At 38.6% G+C, this 21,202-nt stretch overlaps 1 protein-coding gene across 4 annotated transcripts; it reads right to left on the reverse strand.

Moving 5' to 3' along the window:
• Nucleotides 1-239: 239 nt before the first annotated feature.
• On the reverse strand, nt 240-20,248 carry GALNT3 (polypeptide N-acetylgalactosaminyltransferase 3). Of its 4 annotated transcripts, none has more exons than XM_017835183.1 (12): nt 20,137-20,248; nt 17,254-17,341; nt 10,012-10,603; nt 8,997-9,169; nt 7,671-7,820; nt 7,180-7,414; nt 6,312-6,429; nt 5,738-5,938; nt 4,856-4,987; nt 4,110-4,211; nt 1,228-1,335; nt 240-771 (listed from the first exon to the last, which is right to left on the reverse strand). In XM_017835183.1, exons 3-12 carry the CDS (start codon nt 10,518-10,520, stop codon nt 649-651), a joined length of 1,851 nt encoding a protein of 616 aa, XP_017690672.1. In that variant the 5' UTR covers nt 10,521-10,603; nt 17,254-17,341; nt 20,137-20,248; the 3' UTR covers nt 240-648. The 4 variants fall into 4 exon arrangements, with proteins under 4 accessions (XP_017690672.1, XP_017690670.1, XP_017690671.1 ...); XM_017835181.1 differs by having other exon boundaries at nt 1,228-1,380; XM_017835182.1 differs by lacking the exon at nt 20,137-20,248 and adding an exon at nt 19,681-19,771 and having other exon boundaries at nt 1,228-1,380.
• Nucleotides 20,249-21,202: the final 954 nt, after the last annotated feature.

The following is a 21,202-nucleotide window of genomic DNA, read 5'->3' on the forward strand; positions in this document are numbered from 1 at the left end:
CAAAAGATTAGTATCGGGATAAGCAGATTTTCTATTAGAATAATCATAAATACATATTTCAGTGAGAATTACTTTTTTCTTCTACAAGAGGACTGACTTGCTAGAAGCTGAGCATAGTATGGTAGCCTATTTAGCTTTTACCTGACAGTCAAATATTTAATTTTTCAAGTGAAGAAGCTTAAAAAATATTGAGAAAGTGTCACTGAATAAAGTAAATTATTAAAAAAAATGTCCACCAATTGAGCATAAAAATATAGTGTATTGGGTTTTAGACAGCAGACAATAATTTCTCACAACCCTACAAAGAAAATTAGTCTTCTTCAGAAGTACTTACAATATGTGAAAAAACAATACACATATGGCCCCCCAAGGTGAAAGAGGACTAATAGGATCCATAAATCAGTGGTCAACATATAAAGTCTCATCACAGAAATATTGTAAACAAAATATAATCAGGATCTCAATTATCTTTGGTATAGCAGAGTCCTAGGGAATCTCCGATGACACATTTTATATCCAACTTAGGAGGGAAAAGAAACATTTTTCATTGAAAGTATCACTTAAAATGCAGTATGAGTATATAATAATCGCAGTTCAGAATGGATCTTCTCTTGTAATAAAATGCTTCTGGCCTATAAATATGAAATCTTAATTGTTCTGGCCAAAGATCCACTTCTGGAAGGGGTCTGATGGATTACAGGATGCCAAACTTGGATGCTCTCCGTTTCCTGTAAGGCACATATGTAGTGCTGCATTGTACAGAGTTTGATCCTAAAGTGAGGAAAAAAGGAGGGAAAAAAAAAGTGAGCAAACAATGAACATGCTATTTCCCCCACTGTTTTTCCCCCAGGGAAAGGTCATACGGATAGGGCATACAGATATTTAGCAAATAAATAAAAGTAGTATACAAGTGCCAACTTGTTTTGTTAGGAAAATTTTAAGAAATATTTTAAAAGATACAAAGCATCTGAATTGGCTTCCAGGTGGATGCCCAGACATACACACTAAAGGATATAAACTGGATTTTTAAGTGACACTCCTACAAGTGAAATCGAGTTTTGATCTGGTAACTGAAAAGCTGAAATTACCTAAATTTTCCTGCCCAAACTAAACTTGCTCTTTTTTGGCTTCTGAGTTTAGTTTTGTTGGCATTTTCACTTTTACTGGAAATCTAAAATTAGGTAACATAAAAGATCACTGATAGAAATGCCAATTCACAGCCCATACCTTTTGGTGCAGCCATTGCTCCTCTCCAACAGCGAAGGTTTTCTGGCCTTTGTAGCTGCACTCTCGAAGCTGCACAGGTCCCTTAGAAGCACGTAGACAAAGCTCCTTCTGAATGTTATGTCGAATTTCATGGTGTGCAGAATATTCAAAGTACTATTTAAATAATTTTTAAAAAATTCAGTAAATAAAAACAAACAAAAGTATTAAAGTCTTTGAAATTCCCATATACAAAGTAATAAATGTCCTTTCTTATTCAAGAATTTGAGACCACAGAATAATTTCTGGTTTTTAGCGTACACACTTTAAAAGTGTTTACAAAACTGAAAGCATTTTTTAATACTAATGCAATGCTTATTTATATTTACATGCATAAATTGCAAATGGCACTATCTGCATATGTATTATGATGCAATATCTCATTGTGTGCTCCCACACAGATTATATATAATTCAAGGAGGCAAACCAAAGACTAGAGATAGTTGCACAGATAAATTTTGGTATTTCTTAACTTTCAAAATCTGTATTCAATTCTGTTGCTGGATTTTGTTTTTTCTTAAAGAAAAACAAAAAGTCACATGGAACAATACTTATTGCTGTATGCCAACTTTTTCTGCTTGATCCAAACAATAAATGTCAACAATAGGATGCTGTTATGTTCTCTTGTGAGCTAGCCATTAGAAAAGTAATATAAGCATGTATTTTGTGAGTTAATTTTACCATGATTCGCTGACAGCACAATACTGTTAAGGCTCAGGAATTCTAGGCTATAATTCTGGTCTTAACAGGGATTTACTTCTAACAGTTAAGAGACACTGCTGTCCTTTTATCCCTCTAAGCCCTACCCTAACATCCTGGTCTCTTCCTTTTCTCCCTCACTAAACAGCAGAGTTCCTATCATTACATCCCACTACCACACAGTTTCTTGGCTCCATATGTCAGCCGCCTTCACTGTATCTTTCCTTTGACTATTAAGACCAGGCTCAGTTACTCCCTTGTGGCTTTCAACCATCTGTCCAATTGGTCAGCAATCACCTCCTCACGGGAATCAATGGGAACAGCACTGAGGAACAAACAGGCATCTCCCTCTTAAGACTCTGTGACCAACATTAATCCTTGAAATAGGTGCTGATAGGAGTGACCTGCTTAGTCACTCAGCTCTCAGACATAATAATTTACTCTTAATCTGGTAATCTGACTTAATCTGTCCTGATTTATCTTTTGAACTTCAAAGTCTCTTCATGCACTGAAAATATTACTTGAAAGCTAGGTTTAAAACTTCATTAATTTTGGATATTGAGATGGGCATGTTCCTAGGTTTAAAACTTCATTAATTTTGGATATTGAGATGGGCATGTTCCTAGGTTTAAAACTTCATTAATTTTGGATATTGAGATGGGCATGTTCCCAGTCCCAGAATATTCTAAAAAGGAAGAATAATATACAACTAATGTACAACTCTGACAATTAGCTTCTCTCTTCCACTCCCTTCTGCCATCTCAAATATATGGACAAAGATGACAGGTAGCATGGAAAATATCAGCCTACACCGATAAAAGTCTGGTAAACGATAGAAAACAACTGAAAACAGAGCATTGTAATGAGAGTGGTTATGTAAGCAAATATGCATCCCTTGAGCATTACCAGCAAAACCAATATTAAGGTTCTCTGAAGGCTGACATTTAAAGGGCTTCAGACTGTTATTTTATGGCAGAAGGAAAAACAAAAAACATAACACTTGAAAGTATAGAGTTTAAGTACAGTCCAAGATAACTTAGAGAGAGAACAACAGAAGCATACAGCAGATCTTTTAATACAATGTCTTGGTACAGTGTTCCTGAATTACTAACTGTGACAGTGTGAAAAGGCTCTTATAGTATTAATCCACAACAGAATAAAAAAACAAGTTCAATACTGTAAGAAGCTAACATAACAGGGCAGTTCTTAATCTAGACAGCATTCCATCTCCCACAAAAATGGATTAGGAAAGTATCAACTAACTAGGATTATTTGTCTGAATTTTCATAGTGCCATAAATGGATGGCTTTTAAGGTTGAAAAAAACTTAACCCCCCGCAAAATAACAACTATACTCTAACAAAGATTTTAAAACCTTTGCTGATGTTCAGTTATTAAGGATCTACAGTTGTTAAATTCTATTGACTCTTAGAAGCAACAGAGAAGTGTGCACTTCTGGGCAGGGAAGATGTTCCTTTTATTGGTATTGCAGCAGTGACTGAAGGATTCAGTATCTGACATCTATTGCAAGTTATATTGTAGAAGGAACAGAACCACTGCTGCCTCCAAGAGCTGCGCACCAAAGAGAGCTCCTCTTGAACAAATGGGATCATATTATTCACTTGCATTAGCCAGTACAGGATAGGCCACTGTGACCTCACACTATGAGGCTGCAAGCATGATAGGGAAGGTGGCTCAGGCCTGGACACTTGGTCTCCCATTGGCTGGATTCCAACCAACATCTTCCTTGACACTGCGAGTCCTGGTGACAGAGAAAGAAGCAACAGGAGGAAGCATAAGGAAAGGAAGAATTAAGAAGACAACACTTACAAGACAGGAATAAGGGTAGGATGAAAACGTTTTGCACAGAAAAGACAGGTCAAGTGAAGCAGGGCAACTGTGTTTGAAATCTGAATTTGTATGCTGAACTTAAAACATCAGAAGCGGGACACAACATTAAGAGTGGTATGGAATTTTCCTTTAACAATATATGTAGGAATTAACCATTAAAAAAAAAAAAGGAAAAAAGAGAGACGGAGGAGAGATATTTAATATTAAAAATTAGTCCATTTCACTAAAATAAATTAAAAGCTTTTATATGGTAAAGCTACAGAGTAGATCATAAAAATTATGTATCAAATATTTTACCTGATTTCCTCCAAGTCCATGACAAGAATACATAATCAGTGGTTTGCCACCATGGTTATTTTCACCAACATCCAGACACATGCGGTTACCTATATTTTTTAACTAAAGAAAGGGTGTTATCAGGATAAAAAAAGCTCAGTGGGGATGATAAAAAATTAAACTGTCTCATATACAAAGATAATCTTTAGTTCAACAATTACAGCTGTTAGTTCATTTTTACTTTCTGCTATGCTTGAAACTAAAATCCTGTTCTCTCAGTTAATCTTTTCTAACCAAAAGCCTACCAACTACCTAGCCACATATGGAATTATTAGCCTGCTGGTGTACAATGTGTACAATGTCACTGTTATTCAAATTACAGTTTGAACAGATACACATAAAATATTCAAAACTGGAGGAAGGGGAAGTTTTATTTGTAAATACATGCTAAACATTCATGTTCAAGCTAAGAATTATTACTTCTTTAATACTTCTTTTCAGTTTCAGCAGTGCAATGTCTAAAGTTATTTGGCAGGGAAAATGACTATTGACATGAATAAAAAATGAAAATTACATAGCTATTGACAAAGTATAAAATATTCAAATAGCAAGGTATGCAGAAGAGATTCTTTATCCAGAGTAGTGACAGAAAACCCTAGAGAAGCTAATGATAGCTAAAGTCTAAAAGCTATGGCTAAGATAGCACAAAAGATTAGCAAACTTCCTGGACTACGAAGACTATAGAAAATAATTAAAATTAAACTTACATATCCAGAAAACAAGGGGTTCAGGTCTGGCACATATGCTTCTGGATAAACATTAGTGAGATACCAGGTAAAATTTTTACACTGCAGACGGTGCCTCAAATCAAGTCTTTTTGAGATGTCTCCAAATGTTTTCTGTTAGAGTTGGGGAAGTAAGGAAGGATGGAAGATAAATATATTAAAATTACTAATATCAATTTTTTACATGTAAAGCTATGATATTCTGTGTTCTAGTATTAAGCAAGCTTTAAGCTTCATTTGTTGATTTTTTTCTTGTTAATGCTGTACATAGTCATGAAAATCTATCACCGAAGGAAGAAAAATAGCTTCTCGAAGAGAACTTTAGATTCTCGCTGGACAGAAAACTTACAAAGTAAATAAGCCAAAACTCAACCTCCCTTCAAATTAGCTGAAGTTTATAAGCAGACAGAGATAGGATGGTTATCCATCATCGAATAAGATTTATTCTGCAGCTAAAGAGCAACAAAACCTGCTTTTTAAGTAAAAATACTAAGCAACTTGAGACTAGTAAGACATTATGTTCCTCACTCCAAAAAATAAGTTAGTTTACATTGTCTATGCTCAGTAGTTTATCTCATGCTCTTCTGGTAGTTCCCATATCTGCTCAGTGCAAACAACCCAGGACTTTAGAGAACATATAAAACAACCCACCAATAAAAAAAACTCGCCATAAAAAACCAACACTATCACCACCCAAACACTTAAGTTTTTCATGTTTGTTGGGGCTACAGCATTAGGCAAACTGAACTCTGACTTTTCATTAAAATATCTAGGATCCTTACATACTTTGTCAATAAATAACTTTTGCTCACCAAAACTTTCAACGCAGCAAGTGTGATTTCTAATACCACCACCACCACCTACTTGTTTCACAATTTTTGCTGCCTCTGTGTTTCTTCGGTAAAATATTTCTTTATATTCATCCATCCACACTTCTGCAAGGCGAACTTGATTACGTGTGATCACTTGAGTACCTTTTGGGAAAGTGTGGGGACTCTTGCTGCGAAAGACATGGCCAACAACAGAGCAAGGAATGATCTCCAACTGTCCACCACATTGCCATACCTAATAATAACATTTAGTGTGTAAGTACACTGCAATTAGAATTAAGGGGGTGGAAAAAAATTCAGCAATATTATTGTTCACCAGAAAACATCAAACCACTAGTAAGAGTACATGTATCAAGCATTCCATAAGTGAATTTCCTAATCAGGTAAACCTTGAAAACATACATTTCAGTTATCAACCCTAAACACATTAACAAAAATTAAAATCAGTTCAGTGAGCATGTTTGTATTTTAGTTCAAAGGTAATTAGTAATTCACTTTTCCTAGTTGGCTGATTCAGCAGAGGAGTCAAGATCTAGTACTAATTTGTCCTCAAAACCCCTGTACACTGTCAGCATAGAGACAATGGCTAATTAGGGAGCTAAACTTACTCTGAAAGACATTTCTATATTTTCACCTCCCCATATTTCCATTTCTTCATCGTAGCTTCCAATGTGTTCAAAGTAGTCTTTTGATATTGAAAAGAGACCTCCAGCAAAAGTAGGTGTTCTGCAAAAACAAAATTAAAGGAAGACAGGGTTTTTTAAATATAGATGTAAAATCATGGTATAACTGTTCTAGGAATTTTCTGTGCATTTGTCAGTGTTTCATCGCAGTGGTGCATTTTCCTGGCATAGATAATACTTCTAGCAATTAAATCTGCCCACATGGAGTCTCATTTGACAGTTTTATTGTCATTTATTAACAACTCATTTAGACTAATGACTGCTGGTATAAAAGACAGCATCAGGAAAACCAACATATTTTCCCCGTATGGAGGATATCAAGTAAAATTATTACTCATAGAGACCAATAACCAGTAATCTGTGGCCAAACAGGTACAATTACCATCAAATGCACTACTGTATCAGCCTAGTATTTGGGTGCTCTGATCCATTTTGTCATTCTTTCAAGTATGATGAAAGAGAAGCCTAAATCTGTGGTACTGTCTCTGAGAAAAAACTGTGTACAATCCTCCTCTGCTCCCTCCTGCTACAATATAATAAGCAACAGAAATTGCTTGTTATATCCCTAGTGTATATAGAAAAAAAAGTAATGCAGAGCAATTACTGTCTTAAGGAGGCCATATTTTTATGAAAGCTTTAAAATGTGGTTCTTAAAGAAAATACTACAAAAAACATCTAAGATACTAAGATGTCCGATTATATTCATGTGAAGAAAGTTTATTTACAAACTGCTGTTCATAACAAAACCCCCATGAAAACAGAAGGATTTAAATAGTATTCAAATTATGTTTACCTAATGGGATAGGTTTCATCTTTTCTTCTTTTGTTTTCATGTTTAGGAAGAGACTCCCATCCAAATGACAAACTCCAATCAAAATTTCCTCTGTTATGGCTATGCCCATAAGGAGATGGTTTACTGAATTCAAAAGTATTGAGATCTATAGAAGCAATGTCAGGGCTTACAACAGCGACAGGGTTCTCAGCTATTCTTGCCAATAATGGCTCCAACCAGCCATAAAAGCATTCACCTGTGGAGACAATGGGAGCAAACACTGAATCTTTACCTGGCTATAAAGTAGTACACAGAGAATTTTTCAACATGTCCAGCAAGCCAATATAGACTGCTTTTAAACAGCATTGCTAATTATAGTTTTAAATAATATGAAACAGCAATAGGGAAGATGATATATTGCAAATGCTTATAAATCATAAAATATCTGCAACATTAAATCAAAGAGAACAGCATTATAAAGCAGACCTGGCATAGTTACAGATTACACTTACAATGAGCATCCAGAAAGGTAAGGGTCTCTCCTGTTGCTACGGAAGCTCCCAACAACCGTGCCGTGATCAGACCTTTTCTTTCCTTCTGACGGACTACTTTAACTATCTGGAACTGTTTCACATACTCATCTAGTTTATCGTGCAGGTATTCTAGAACAAGGGATCAATTTTGAGATATTCAGTATATGTACATGCCCAAAATTTCACATTATTAAACTAACAAGGTAAACAACTCACTAACCCCAGAAACTACCTCAACATCAAAAAAGTAAAAATTCCTAAGTGCTGAAGGTTATTTGTAGGGGTTGAGTCTTGTTGGGGTTAGGGTATAGTAAGAAGTGACTGGCAGAGAGCAGGAGATGAAATACTAAAAATATTCTAAACAAGAAAGGACATGCTTGTACATCTCTGCTGCAGCATGAACAGTTTGAATACCAATTCAACCTCCATTTTCAGAGCAAATGGATCACCTACATTATCTGTGGAACATGCAAATTCTTTCCTTAAGGATGGCACATTTACACAGTTTTCAAAGGCTCTGTTTACAACAGCAACAGAAACCATATAGAAAACTATTTAAATGTTCAAGGTTTGAGAAACAACCCCACATCCCTCACTGAACATCCCACACCATACTTTGCCCTTTGTCCTTAGCATTAAACTGTACTACTGAACATACTTCACATCCAAGTGTGCAGTATACTAATTACAGACTTGCAAAAAAGCGTAAATACATTAATAGAAGCATATATGTATAGACACATTCCTCTAAAGTTAAGCACATAAAGTTTTTTGAACTTGCATTTGTGTTCACACTCAGTATACAGTTAATTATCTTTAAGAGTCAGCTGGAGTGTTGAAGATTATTTTTCCAATAAATAACTTTACTTTCCAGTAAATACACTTCCCTTCGTATTAATGAAATTCATTTGCATAAAGACAATCCCTATGATAAAATGCAAATTACCACAAGTATTGGCCAATTTGTACTTGGATACTTTGTTCTATAAATTGCAATTGTTTTGAAGCACAAATTACAAAGCTACTTGTCATGCAACCAGTTATGCAGTTAAAGCAGCACTAGAATTGGAAAAACTAGAAATAGGGTTTAAAAACCTTTTAGAGAACAAGAATTTCATATCTGACTACCTTATGGGAAAAAAAGAGGAGGGAAGACTACTTCGTATTTAAAAGAAAAAGAAAGGAGCAAAACCACTTAGAATACCATTATACACATCAATGGTGCAAAGAGATATCCTCTTAATCAATTTATCTGCTACCCTAACATGTCTTCAGTTAAAAAAAAAAAAAANAGAGACTTCTTACCATCTACACTGGCATCGTCCACCAAAATAACCTCCTTTAGCAGAATGGCAGGAGATGTGTACATCACACTGTGGACAGTTCTGAGCAGAGTAGACCACGCTTCATTATGAAAAACTATGACAATACTCGTGGTTGGCAATGGCGGGCAACGCTTGAACTTTTGTTCAATACATCTACAGATAAGAAAGTGTCAGGTGTTACAAAACAGACAACAGTTTTTTGACTCAAACTCTTAAAAGAAACCCTTCTCTTTCTAGTATAAAGCTTTATAACTATGGACATTAAATATACACTTACTGTTTGCCACCTGTCAACTTTAGAGACTGGAGGTTATTACTCCAAGGTAATAACCACAGCCATTGCCTCACAAAATACACAGTTATGCTCACCAGTCATGCTCCAGCAAAGGTTATGGGGAGCTGCACCACAGGTACCAGCAGCAGCTCAATAAGTTCAGTCACTCCTGGCACAGATGGCTGACAACATGTAATCTGACACTGAGAGACTGCTCATAACCAAAATCCACTCTATCCAAGTCCTGAGTCTACATTAATAAAATTTTTCAAAACTACAAGACTCCTGCTGAGATATTCCATTACCTTGTTCAACAGTTTATAATTTCCTAATTTATTAAATTATGCTGATGGTTTTATTAACATTGAATACTAAAAAAACAGGGGGTGGTGTTTAAATTGGAAAAAAGTTTAAACCTCATTTTCATTTTTCTTCTAGGCAAAACTTAGCAGGCTTCCTGAAAGTTACTCAGAAATTTTAGCTTAAAGGCAGAAGCAGAAAACCTTATTTAAATATGGTTACTTTGAATTCAAAACCATGAAAGAAGTGAGCTTTTCTAAACATTCTTGGCTTTGGCACTGCAGACTGTTATGTACAGCCAATCATTATGTATAGCTAGGAGACTTTCCTAAACTATCACCTAATGCTGAACTCAAATCACTTTGCAGTCTGAATTTCTGAGAAGTTTTTCAACTATCAGGACATACATATTTCAACATACTCAGGAGGTCGAGTGTCTGGTCCAAGGTCTCGGTGTAAAGAAATCCTATCACTTGCAAATGCATTAAAACAGTGTTTCTCTTCTCCAAGCTGTTTTTCTTTCTGTTCTTCTGAATTTAAGTTGGTGGTTTTAAATGCTTTACCAGAAGCTCCAGGAGCATTAGGATCTTGAAGGGGTCGATCTAGAAAGGGTTTTAGTTCCACCGCAGTATAGTGCCCTGGCAAACAGTGTCTTTCTCCAGGAATCTTAGTTTGCCTAACCGGTGCTTTTATCTGCATTTTTGGCTTTGCACCTTTGATATTGTTCATAGCATTTAACACAAGACCTAATACATGACTTTTCTTTCCAACAACTGGCTCAATTCCTGCTTCATCTTTAAAATCTTGAACACCCACTTCTCTTTGCAATAAAAATAAAAATACCAAAAAGACAAACACAATAATGCTAAACTTCCAAAGTTTCCAGTGAAAAAGTGTCTTGAATAGTTTGTGTGTTTTTTTCAAGGCCATTCTAGTTTAAAAAATTTCACACGACAACTTTCTGTGAGTGTTGTTCTTCAAACAGGTCACAGCATTTCTTGAAATTATAATACCTATAAATTAAAACAAAAAGTATTCATTTAGGCATCTAGTATATTCAACAATGTAAAGCCACAAGAAATTAATGGGGAGGATTTACTTCACAGCTCCCAAATGTCAAATGTTATGTTTGCTACATCACTCAAATGTACATCAAAGCTACCTATAAGATACCCAAAATGACCTCTCCCTGTTTTTTGTTTTGGGTTTTATTTTTTAAATACACTTCAAATAGAAGAACCAGAAATTAGGCATACCACTAAGAATAAAACACTATTTCTACACAGTGCCACTACTTCACATTCATTTTGTTACAATTAGGCTGTTTAAAATTAGAAGAAAGTGTTGTTTAAAGTCTTCTAGAAGTAGAGAATTTTAGTTCAATGATGGGATAGAAGGAAAACAGATGGAATCAATACATAGGTTCGAGTTGCATCTCAGAGAGAGTCTGAAAAGTGAAATACTAAGACAGGAAAGACTTCTCAATCAACATATTTCAACAATTTGACAGTTTCCAATATTTTTTTAAAAAATCTATTTCAAAATAAGTAATCAGACTTCAAGCGGGAAATTCTTAGATTAATTTAGTTATCTAGTATACATGTTCAATGCAGACTTTATACAGGTAAACTGGAGTAGGTTAATTTAGCCTGGGGATCAAGTAATCATTCTGTATATTTTTTCATTCACCTGTGCTGCATTTTCTGGCATGTGCTGCTGCAGCTCATCATGAGAACACGCCAAAGAGCTCCTGTCTTTCAGGAACTCTGCCACAGTTTTTTTCATATTCAGTGGCTTTCAAAGATGAAACTATGAAAAACATTTGAGGACTACCAAAATCTAACTGATTTGAATTAAATTCTCTCTGCAAAACTGGCAGTTTATAAGAGGGGAAAATATAAAAACCAGCCAAGAAACACCTTCATTTTTGTCTAAATTGCATGTATGTGAACCGAGAAAAGAAATAAACAGCATCTAGGTAAAAGTCACAGTTAGTTCCCACGTGATAACTACGGATCATAAAACTGCAAAAACCCCTGCTTTTCTATTTATTTCTTTGAAATACAAGTAGATTCTGCATTTCTTAATATATAATAATAATATATACTCAGGAAGAGATACAAGTCAGAGAAAACAAAAAAACCCCAACCTTACATAGTTTCCTTCAAGAATTTGTAGGAGAAATTAAACATCTGCATTTCTTCACATTATACTGTGTTTCAAAGCTTGTGTCAGCTTAATAAACCTATACATTCAAACTACAGTACTTTTACCATAGAGTTATTGTTAAGAGAATGCAGAGGGGAGCTTATTACATCATTGCCACAGAGATACTAAAAGGTACCAAAAATGTGCTTCAAAACTCACAGAATTTAAAAGAAAACAAAAATAAAACCACAAAATCAGTCCACTTCTGTCTCACATATTATTTTCCCATTTTTCTTTAGTGCTGAAAAATTTGTACTACAATACCAGTACCTATATACTGTAAGACTAAGAATTAAACTTTCATTCCCGATGAAAGGATTGCAACCAATTTACCAAACTGCCAGATTGAAAAATGTCTTGTTTTCTCACGAAATCTGGGGGGTTTATCTTGACTGGCTGCCAGACACCCACCTAGCCACTCTCTCCACTTCCCATCCTCAACATGACAGTGAGAAGTTAAAGAAGGGACCCACAAGGATCACAGAGTCCAACCCTTAGCCCAGCACAGGACCATCCCCAAGAGTCACATCACGTGCCCAAGAGTGTCATCTAAACACTTCTCAAACTCTGTCAGGCTTGGTACTGTGACCACTTCCCTGGGGAGCCTCTTCCAGTACCCAACCACCCTCTGGGGGAAGAACCTCTGTGTAATATGCAACCTAAACCTCCCTTGACACAACTTCAGGCCATTCCTTCAGGTCCTGTCACTGGTCACCACAGAGCAGAGATCACTGCCTGTCCCTCCTCTTTCTCTCACAAGGAAGTTGTAACTGCAATGAGGTCTCCCCTCAGTCTCCTCCAGGCTGAACAGACCAAGTGACCTCAGCCGCTCCTCATACGGCTTCTCCTCAAGGCCCTTCACCATCTTCATTGCCCTTCTTTGGACGCTCTCTAAAAGCTTAATATTATATTTTTTATATTGTGGCACCCAAAACTGCACACACTATTCAAGGTGAGGCTGCCCCATTGCAGAGCAGAGCAGGACAATCCCCTCCCTTGACAAGCCTTTGAAAAACTCTTTTTATTGTCCCCCACCTTCCTGGCAGCTTCAACTCCAGCTGAGCTTTGGCTGCATGAATTTTCTACCCACCATGGCAAATCACAGGGGTTGAGCTAAAGGCAGTATGATTACTTCCCAGTTACTGTCACAGGGAAAAAAGACCTGTAATGATGGATTTTAATTTACTGGCAATTAAAAATAGAGTAGGATGGTGAAAAAAAAAAGACTCAAAACTACCTCCCCTGGGCTCAGCTTCACTCCTTCGTTGCCAATTCTTCTATCTCCTTTCTCCCAAGTGGTGCAGAGGAGATGAAGAATAAGGGCTGTGGTCAGCTTGTCAGACATCATTTCTACCACTCCTTCCCCTTCACACTTTTCCCCTGCTCCAACATGGGTTCTCTCCGTGCAGTACAGTACTTCAGCATAAACCGCTCCAGCATAGGCCATCCACGGGTCGCAGTTCCTGTCAGGATCTTGCTCCTGGGATGGCCTCTCCACAGGCTGCAGCTTTTTTCACGGCATATCCACCTGCTCTGGCGTGGGGTCCTGCACAGGCTGCAGTGCAGATACCTGCTCTGGGTTGCAGAGAAATACTTCTTCACCACAGTCTTCTCCAAGAGCTGCAGGGGAAATAACTGCTCCAGTGCCTGGAACACATTGTCCCCTCTTTCTTTACTGACCTCGGTTTCTGCAGGGTCTCACATTTTTCTCACTCCTCTTTCTCACAGCTGCTGTGTAGCATTTTTTACCCTTTCTGAAATACCTCATCACAGAGGCTCCACCTGCTACATGGGTGGCTCAACTTTGGCCAACAGTGGGTCTATTTTACAGCTGTCTGGAACCAGCTGTGTCCAGCCCAGAATGGGGGGTGAGTAACCCCTGTCTCTTATCACAGAGGCCACCTGTGCAGTCATCCTCACACCCCCGCCCCCAACTTGCCATGAAAATGCTATACACAATGTAAAACACTGAGCATGTGTACAGATTAGCACCCAGCAAGAAGACTGTCATTGCACGGGCTACAGCCTCTGCAGGTTACTCATCAGGAATGCTTTTGTAACACCATCAAAAACAAAATCACATTACTGTTTCTCAGTGCACCATGCACAAGCACATATGGTACTAGTAAATCTTAAAGCTTAGAAATCAATAAGCAATATAAATATATCTTCCTCAAATGGAAAAAAAAATCTATCTATATATATAAAAATATATAACTTCTTTATCTCATAAGCAGTCATTAGGCATAGTTAATCAGGCAAACACATGGGGAGGGAGAGCATTAGCATTTGTCAGCTGGTTGGTCGGTTTCCAAACATTGTTGTCCTCAAACTTCTTTTATCTCATTAAACATGAAATTATGTTCTCCAACTTCCTCTAGACCTCTTCCTCTTGGTAAAGAAACTTAAATTTGTTCATGACAAGAAAAAGGTTAAGCTTTAATGAACATGATGGTGTAAGATGTCAAGAGAAGTGAAGTTAAAGTTAATTCTATACAGCAACATGTTTTACACTGAAATTATGCTTAAACTGGAGAACTTAATCAATATTTGAGTTAAATATTTACGTCTGTCTCATTTTGTTTTAATGAGCTGGTCTGAGACTACTCAAAAGGGTAGAATATAGTGTGGCTGTTACCTGTCTCAGTACCAAAGAACAACTACTTTAGAGAGTTAAAGTTACAACTGTCAGATTTCCAAACATCTTCAGTATTTCAATTAACACCACAAGACTTACTTATCTTATGCTCACTAAGACATTATTTTTTTCTAGTTTTACATTTACTTCATTGCCTCCAGCAACAAAAAAGAAAAATGGACTCGAAAATAGCAAATATTTCTTTCATAAATTTTTAGGACATACTTCAGAGTTTTGATGCTGTTCTGATGCTGAAATACTAACCTAATCTTCAAAAAACGTAAAAAGTACATTTGTACATTTTACCAAAACCATAAACTAAACATCTTGTTGTTTTCATTTGGGACTATTTCCTGCACAAATTAAGCACATACAAATCCTCAGAATTCTCATGATTAACACAAGTTAAGATATCCATAAATCCAAATAACCAAAATCTAAAATTCATTCAGAATATTTTTTGCACTGCCTTCTTTGTATACATCTGTCTTCAGACAAAAGTCATTAAATTGCTCTCCATAATGACCAACCAAGAGCAAGTTATTCAGCATTTGTCCTCCTGTGTTACTATATTCACTGTTATTTGAATACACTTGGACTTCTCTGACAACGTATTTCCTTTTATTGGATACATCTGTCTTGGTTGCTCAGGTCTAACTACAGCAAGCTGCCACAACACACAGGGGAAATGTGTCTGTCCCTAGAAATGAAAAGACAACTCACCTCTGTTAGGTGTGTTGTGGCAGACAGCAACAAGCCCTTTCAACGTGGATGAGCAGACTGCAGTAGCACACATGGCACGCAGGACGTGCACAGGAACAAGTGCAAGTGATGTTTCTTTTTTAGAGGAAGGATTGAGTGACAGCTTTGGGACAGCATGTGCAGCAGAGTTGAAGTGGACAGAGGGTCATTTGCCACAAACATACAGCAAAACCTTTTGATATAGACACATGCTGAGTGCAGTTTTGTTAATAAAATATCTGACAGGGGTATTGCTTACAATTAGAGAAGAGCTCTCTGCTGCACAAAATAGTAGCATTTTCCAGAACAAAAGCTACATTGTCTGAAGAATTTTTGCCATGAAAGCTGTATCTTACTTAGGATTTTCACCCGGATAATTTTGTAGCCAGAAATACAATCTTTATTCTGCACAAATGCCTCTCACATTTTCATGGCACAGCAATGTCAGTAAACACAGACCAAGCTACTGTTCAATCCTCCAGGACATGCTGAAGAACTATGTGGCATGATTAAACTCCCTGGGGTGACTGTTTAGCGAAGTGTTTAATCTTCTATTCATTAGTGTTATTTTCACTAATAGCAGTCTGGATTCTTACAGCACTTTGAAATAACTAGCCCTAAACATTAGAAGTTTTTTTTTTTTAAGAAGAAAATAACCAGAAAACTAATACGTACTACAAAAGTCTTCTAAAAGTGCCAAAAAGCAGCTGCCACACTACTTCAAACCACATCACATGGGTAGTGTGTGAATTCAATGCAGTCTATGTTACATTATGCCACCCACTAACTCTGATGTCAGACTGTCTGCAAAATCTCTTACTTAGAAGAAAGCCTCCCTACTGTAGCCAACACGCAGACAACTCTGATTTTTTGTTAGTTTGGTCTGAACAACACTATAGACAATCATTTTTTTGTATAAAAAAATGAAAGTGTCAATATAAACCAAATCAGCAGAAATTCTTTCAGACCATGCCAGTGAGGCAAAATTTATTGAGGTTACTATCAACAATACACTTGACTGCAGTTTTTTAATAAAACTATTTTAAAATCTACTTTTTTTTTATCTGAATGTATGTTAAACAAGTTTCAAATGTTTCCTGACAATGCTGCTTATAGAATATAAAAAAAATAAAAAAACCTAAATAAAAAAATACTAAAAACAATTAAAAAAAAGACTTATAAAGGGAAAAATAGGAAAAATGCTTCAGAACTATTCTAATCAAAACTATTTAACTACATGACTTTGCTTCAACTTAATCTAATTATTCTATTCCAGCTTGTCTGTTTTTGTTATCAAAGTATACAAACCCTTCATCAAACCCTAATGTCCCTTTAATAAGAAGGTGGGTGTGTGAATAGAAACACTGAGAAAATTCTTTTGGAAAAACAAGACCTGACACTTATGATCAACTGTTCTCTCCAAATTAGCAAAAGTCTGACAAAGATACTTCAGGATACTTTACCTGTAAGAAGTCCTACTTTCACCACTGGTATTTCTGAATCTAAAATTCCAGACTGGTTTTTTTGCATGAATATCAATGTAGATATTACTAAAATATTAGTTACTGAAATAATCAGTTTGGTCAATTATATTTTCGTCTTCTACCACCATGGAAATTGTAGGGTTTTTCTACCAGCAAAAAAATAAATAAATCACTGAACAAAACTGTTCCCACTTCCTAGAAGTACAACCTAGAGGAACATACATTCACACATGCACCTTTTGGGACAGATTAAGAAACATCCAATTTAGAGTGAACTTTTCATACAGGTTTACCTTGATATGGAATATGAAGGCTCTTCATACAATCAAAAACATTGAGAAGCACTTCAGAAATCAGGGAAAATTAAAACAGTTGCTTCAGTCCCACAAACTATGCTACTGTTTACAAGCATATTAGCCCTTGACTTAAATAAAGGAACAAATAATAAAATGAGCTGTATTAAAGTGAAAGAATATAGCTTCACATAAAGAGAAACAGAATCAGCCGACTAGTTTCTATCTCCACAACTGCAACAAAAGAGAACTGCTTATCTGTTTCACTAAGAACACACTCCTAGATAGGGTAGACATACCTAAAAGAAACAGAGACTCACAAACGCCAGGTGCTGTTCCTCGGGGTACATTCTTTGAAGCTCAGCCACTGGAAATGTGGTTCTCCTCCTGAAAAAAAGTTGTAAGAGGAATACTGAATGTATTCAGTTCCTGAGCCTTTGTTTTAGAAACATCGAGGGCACAAATTATTCTAGCAAATGCTGGATGCAATCTGCCTCACTGATTATTACACAGAAATGAGAAGCTGTAAATGGATGATCACACAGAAGGCTGAAGAAATTCTGAGCAACAGCAGCACTGAAACAACTTGCTGGAGTACAAATGGGTCAACTATCTCCTTCAGCAGTTTTTTTGAGATCAAAAAAATAATTTGCGAAAAAAACCCAAACAAATCATCACCAAACATTCCATATATTCTAATGGAAGTGCTTCAAACTATCACATGCTCTTTCAAAATGAGCACTAGTACTGCTTTTCTACAGCCAAGCACTGTATGTGATAGGCAGAGTTAGACAGTTCCTTGTGACAACCAATAGCATATTAAAAATATACAGTAACCGTATATTATGAAAATATTTATGTCTTATTTTTACATACCTGGGACTGTACATGATGTAAAGACCTAGGATATGTAAATGGCATGCACTTATCTCAAATTTAAATTTCACTCAACTCTGTATCTTGCCTTTTTTCTTGGTTAGATTGGTTTGGGCCTCTGTTAAAATAATTTTAGACTGTCCCTAAAAATGCCATGATGACAAGTGAGCACGATAGCAGCTGTAAAGTGCTGTTTTAACTCAGAAGGATTAGTGTCTGATTATCATTTAAGCACCAGAAGATAATGTCTGGATCATAACCAAGGGAACTTTGTTTGTTTTCCTGATTGTAGTAATGCTTCTAAGATAACAAAAGCATCTGAGTATCAAGTGCAGGTCTTGAAATCACAGTTTTCTGACTGGCCATAACCTCTTGTCGAAGTGATAAGTGAGAGTCTCCTCACGGGAGATTTACTGGGTCAGTGACTGCTAAACTAACCTTTGTCAGAATCTTCCAAAAGTGTCTTTGCTTTCCTCCTCTTCCCACTTCAATGTTTATTTTCCTGCTACATTTCACTGCTGAATAACCTTAGTCCCCTCGAGTTAACCATTTGACTATGGAATTGTGAAGTCAGTAGTTCTGTGATATGATTTCTCTGTTTGTAAGCAGAACTATTTCCTATGGCACATATCAGTGAGCATTAGGAAAAAATCAGACAATGGTAACAGCAAGTGAATAAATTCAGGCTTTACATGAGTGGACAAAACCTAGCACTTCATGGTCTAGAAACTTGAGCCACTTTCAAATCTTGTAAAGACAAGCACAGCAATGAGCAGATTGGGATGAGAAACTCATCAGTGCTGGCAGGCAACTGAGCAGCAATTCTTATCATGAATGCAATTCTCAACATTGATTCCAAAGAAAGGGGAAAGCCTGCACTAGCTACAGCTCTTGGAACAGATCAACCAGGCAGCGAACTTATGCAAAGCAAAAACACCAATTTCAAAGCAACATGGCATGTCACCTAGAGCCACAGACTTTGGGGGAATGTCACAGAGAGGGCAATTATATCTTGTTCCTATTTTAACAGAGGTCAAGATATCCGGGCTGCCTCTGGTACTACCCAGCCCCCAAAAAGGGCCAAAGTTAAGTGGCAATAGCAATTACGAGGAAAACTGGTCTTCTGCTCCTTCCCACAGTGCAACAAAAATAGTAATTCAGGCTCTCTGTAACCAATTTAATTTTTACTTTCCTCTGTTATTGAGAAGCCTTTAGATGACAGTAGCAGATGCCAAACTGACCAGACCACTGAGCAAACCTAGCTAAAAAAGGAAACCAAACCCCGTAAAGTTGGCTGTTTTGTCTCAGTCTTTAACTCTGTCAGCTCAGCAGCTTAACACCCGCTTTAGTCAATCCTGAGTAGATCAATGTAATTTGTAGTTTTTTAAACAAAAGAGTTCGTTTTGTTACAGAAGACTAACATATAAAATACTACTGAGGTGCGTATATAACATTCGTATTTCCAGTAAGATTTTTTTATTTAACCAACAAAAAAGTTTATCCGTAAATTCTTTTTTGTACGAGAATATTTTACACAAAGTTAAAAAAAAAAATCCACAACACTAAGGTTTATTAATGTTAAAATATGCTTCCCCTGTCAGTTCTCCAGACCCCAGAAAACAGTCCCTAAGTATTGTCATGCGCTGTGTAGAACACTAACAAACCGCCGGGGAAAAGAGACAATGTGGTAACTTTTCAAAAGCACTTCGTGTAGGATGAACTATCCCAGAACTAGCTGGCAATGTACACAATGGAACCACCACCCTGCTGCTATGGAATGAATGCGGTACTGTGGGCAAACCCTTGGGCGGGATCCGTACGTGGCAAGAGACACCTCCCTCGGTCAATACCTTCGGTGCATCCGGCCGGCGCTTCCCGGAGCCCCGTTTGCCCAGGCGGCAGCCTGGGCTCCTCGCCCACTCCCCGCTGGCCCGGTGCGGGGCTAGCCGGGCTGTCCCGGCCCCGGGCAAGGCTCGCAGGGCTGGGCTGTGCCGTTCCAGGGAAGGGCCCCGGCGCTGCGGCCTCGGGGGGCTCTGAGGGCACTGCGCGTGGGGAGCGCGCGCGGAGGGGCGCCCGAGGGGACCCCCGGGGCAGCCCCAGCCCCGCGCCCGCCCCAGGACCGCTCCCACCCCGGGAGGGCTCCCTCACGTCACGGCTCCCGCCCTCCCGCCGAGCCCCGCGCCCGCACGGGAGGCGGCGAACGGAGGAGAAGCGGCACCGGGCGCTGCCCCTCCGCCGGCCACAGCCTGCGGCGAGGCCAAGGGGGAGCGGAGCCGCGCGGGGGCTCCTGCAAGTGCCCCACTCACCTCGTCCGGCGGGGGGAAAGCGAAGGCGCTGCCGCGCGAGCGGCCGCGGGCACCGGGAACACCGGGAGTCCCGGGAGGCCGGAGCCGGGCGGGCTCTGCGGCTTCCGCCCCGCGCCCGCCAGGTGCGCGCGAGCGGCCCGCGCCTGCGCCCCGCGCGCCCGCGCCCCGCCCTCACCTGGCGCCAGGTGCGCGAGGCGCCGCCGGCGGGGAGGGGGCGGTGTGAGGGGTGTGAGTGCGGGGGGCGCCCGGGAGAAGCCCCTTCCCTCCTCCCTGTTCTCCTCCCGCTCCCCCGGGACGCGGCGCTTTTGGCACAGTGACACAACGCGCCCCGCAGCGGTGCGCGCGTCACCCTCCGAACCGCGGAGCGCAGTTCGAGCGTCACGGCGGGGGCTGCGGGTCCCGCTTCAGCCATCGAAGTGCGATGTGGTGCAGGACGTGGCTGACCGAGCACTCCCCAGCTCAGGTTGCTGGGAAACAGAACACAAAATCCCTCAGAGGTGAGATCACAGATCGGAGAAGGGATATCACACTGAGCTCCCTCTCTTCACAATGCGGTTTCCCAGAGAGACAGACGCAAAATCTCTTCTCTTTTGAAGCATGGTTTAATTTACGGGAGAAAAAAAAATAAAGTACTATTTGCACTCCCTTAATGGAGTGTAGAGTTTCCACTTCTTCCTATTCTCAAATCACTGTCCCAGCCCAGCACTTTAAAGCTTCATTCTCTCACTGCTGAACTGCAGGTAACAATGAGCTCAGCAACTAGGTGGGCAGTTGGCAGTAGTTATACTGATTCTACAGCAGTAACAAAAATGTTGATGCCAGTTTTTTTACAAATTAATTAATATTGCCCAGGAACTCTTAATAAAAGATTTAGACCAGCATTTATCACAATTAATATGTTCTGGTATTTCTAGCATGTTAAAATCCTCCCTTATGCCTTTGAAAGTTGAGGCCTGAACTGTAGCTACATCACCTGAGACATGCACAGCCAACATTCAACTTTCATAGCACAAAATTAAAGTAAGGCAAATTTCTAATGTGAACATTTAAAAAGCTGCTGTTTTCC

Source organism: Lepidothrix coronata, unplaced genomic scaffold (genome assembly GCF_001604755.1).
Source record: "Lepidothrix coronata isolate B3197 unplaced genomic scaffold, Lepidothrix_coronata-1.0 Scaffold250, whole genome shotgun sequence".
NCBI classification, from domain to species: Eukaryota; Metazoa; Chordata; class Aves; order Passeriformes; family Pipridae; genus Lepidothrix; species Lepidothrix coronata.

Excerpts from the sequence above, each read along its gene's own strand:
- GALNT3 (XM_017835181.1), bottom strand. The coding sequence starts at position 10,520 with ATGGCCTTGAAAAAAACACACAAACTATTCAAGACACTTTTTCACTGG. Across the intron at positions 7,821-8,996 it reads GGACGATGCCAGTGTAGATG|AATACCTGCACGATAAACTA; the intron begins GTAAGAAGTCTC and ends CCCTTGTTCTAG. Across the intron at positions 4,988-5,737 it reads CAGCAAAAATTGTGAAACAA|AAAACATTTGGAGACATCTC; the intron begins GTAGGTGGTGGT and ends CAACTCTAACAG.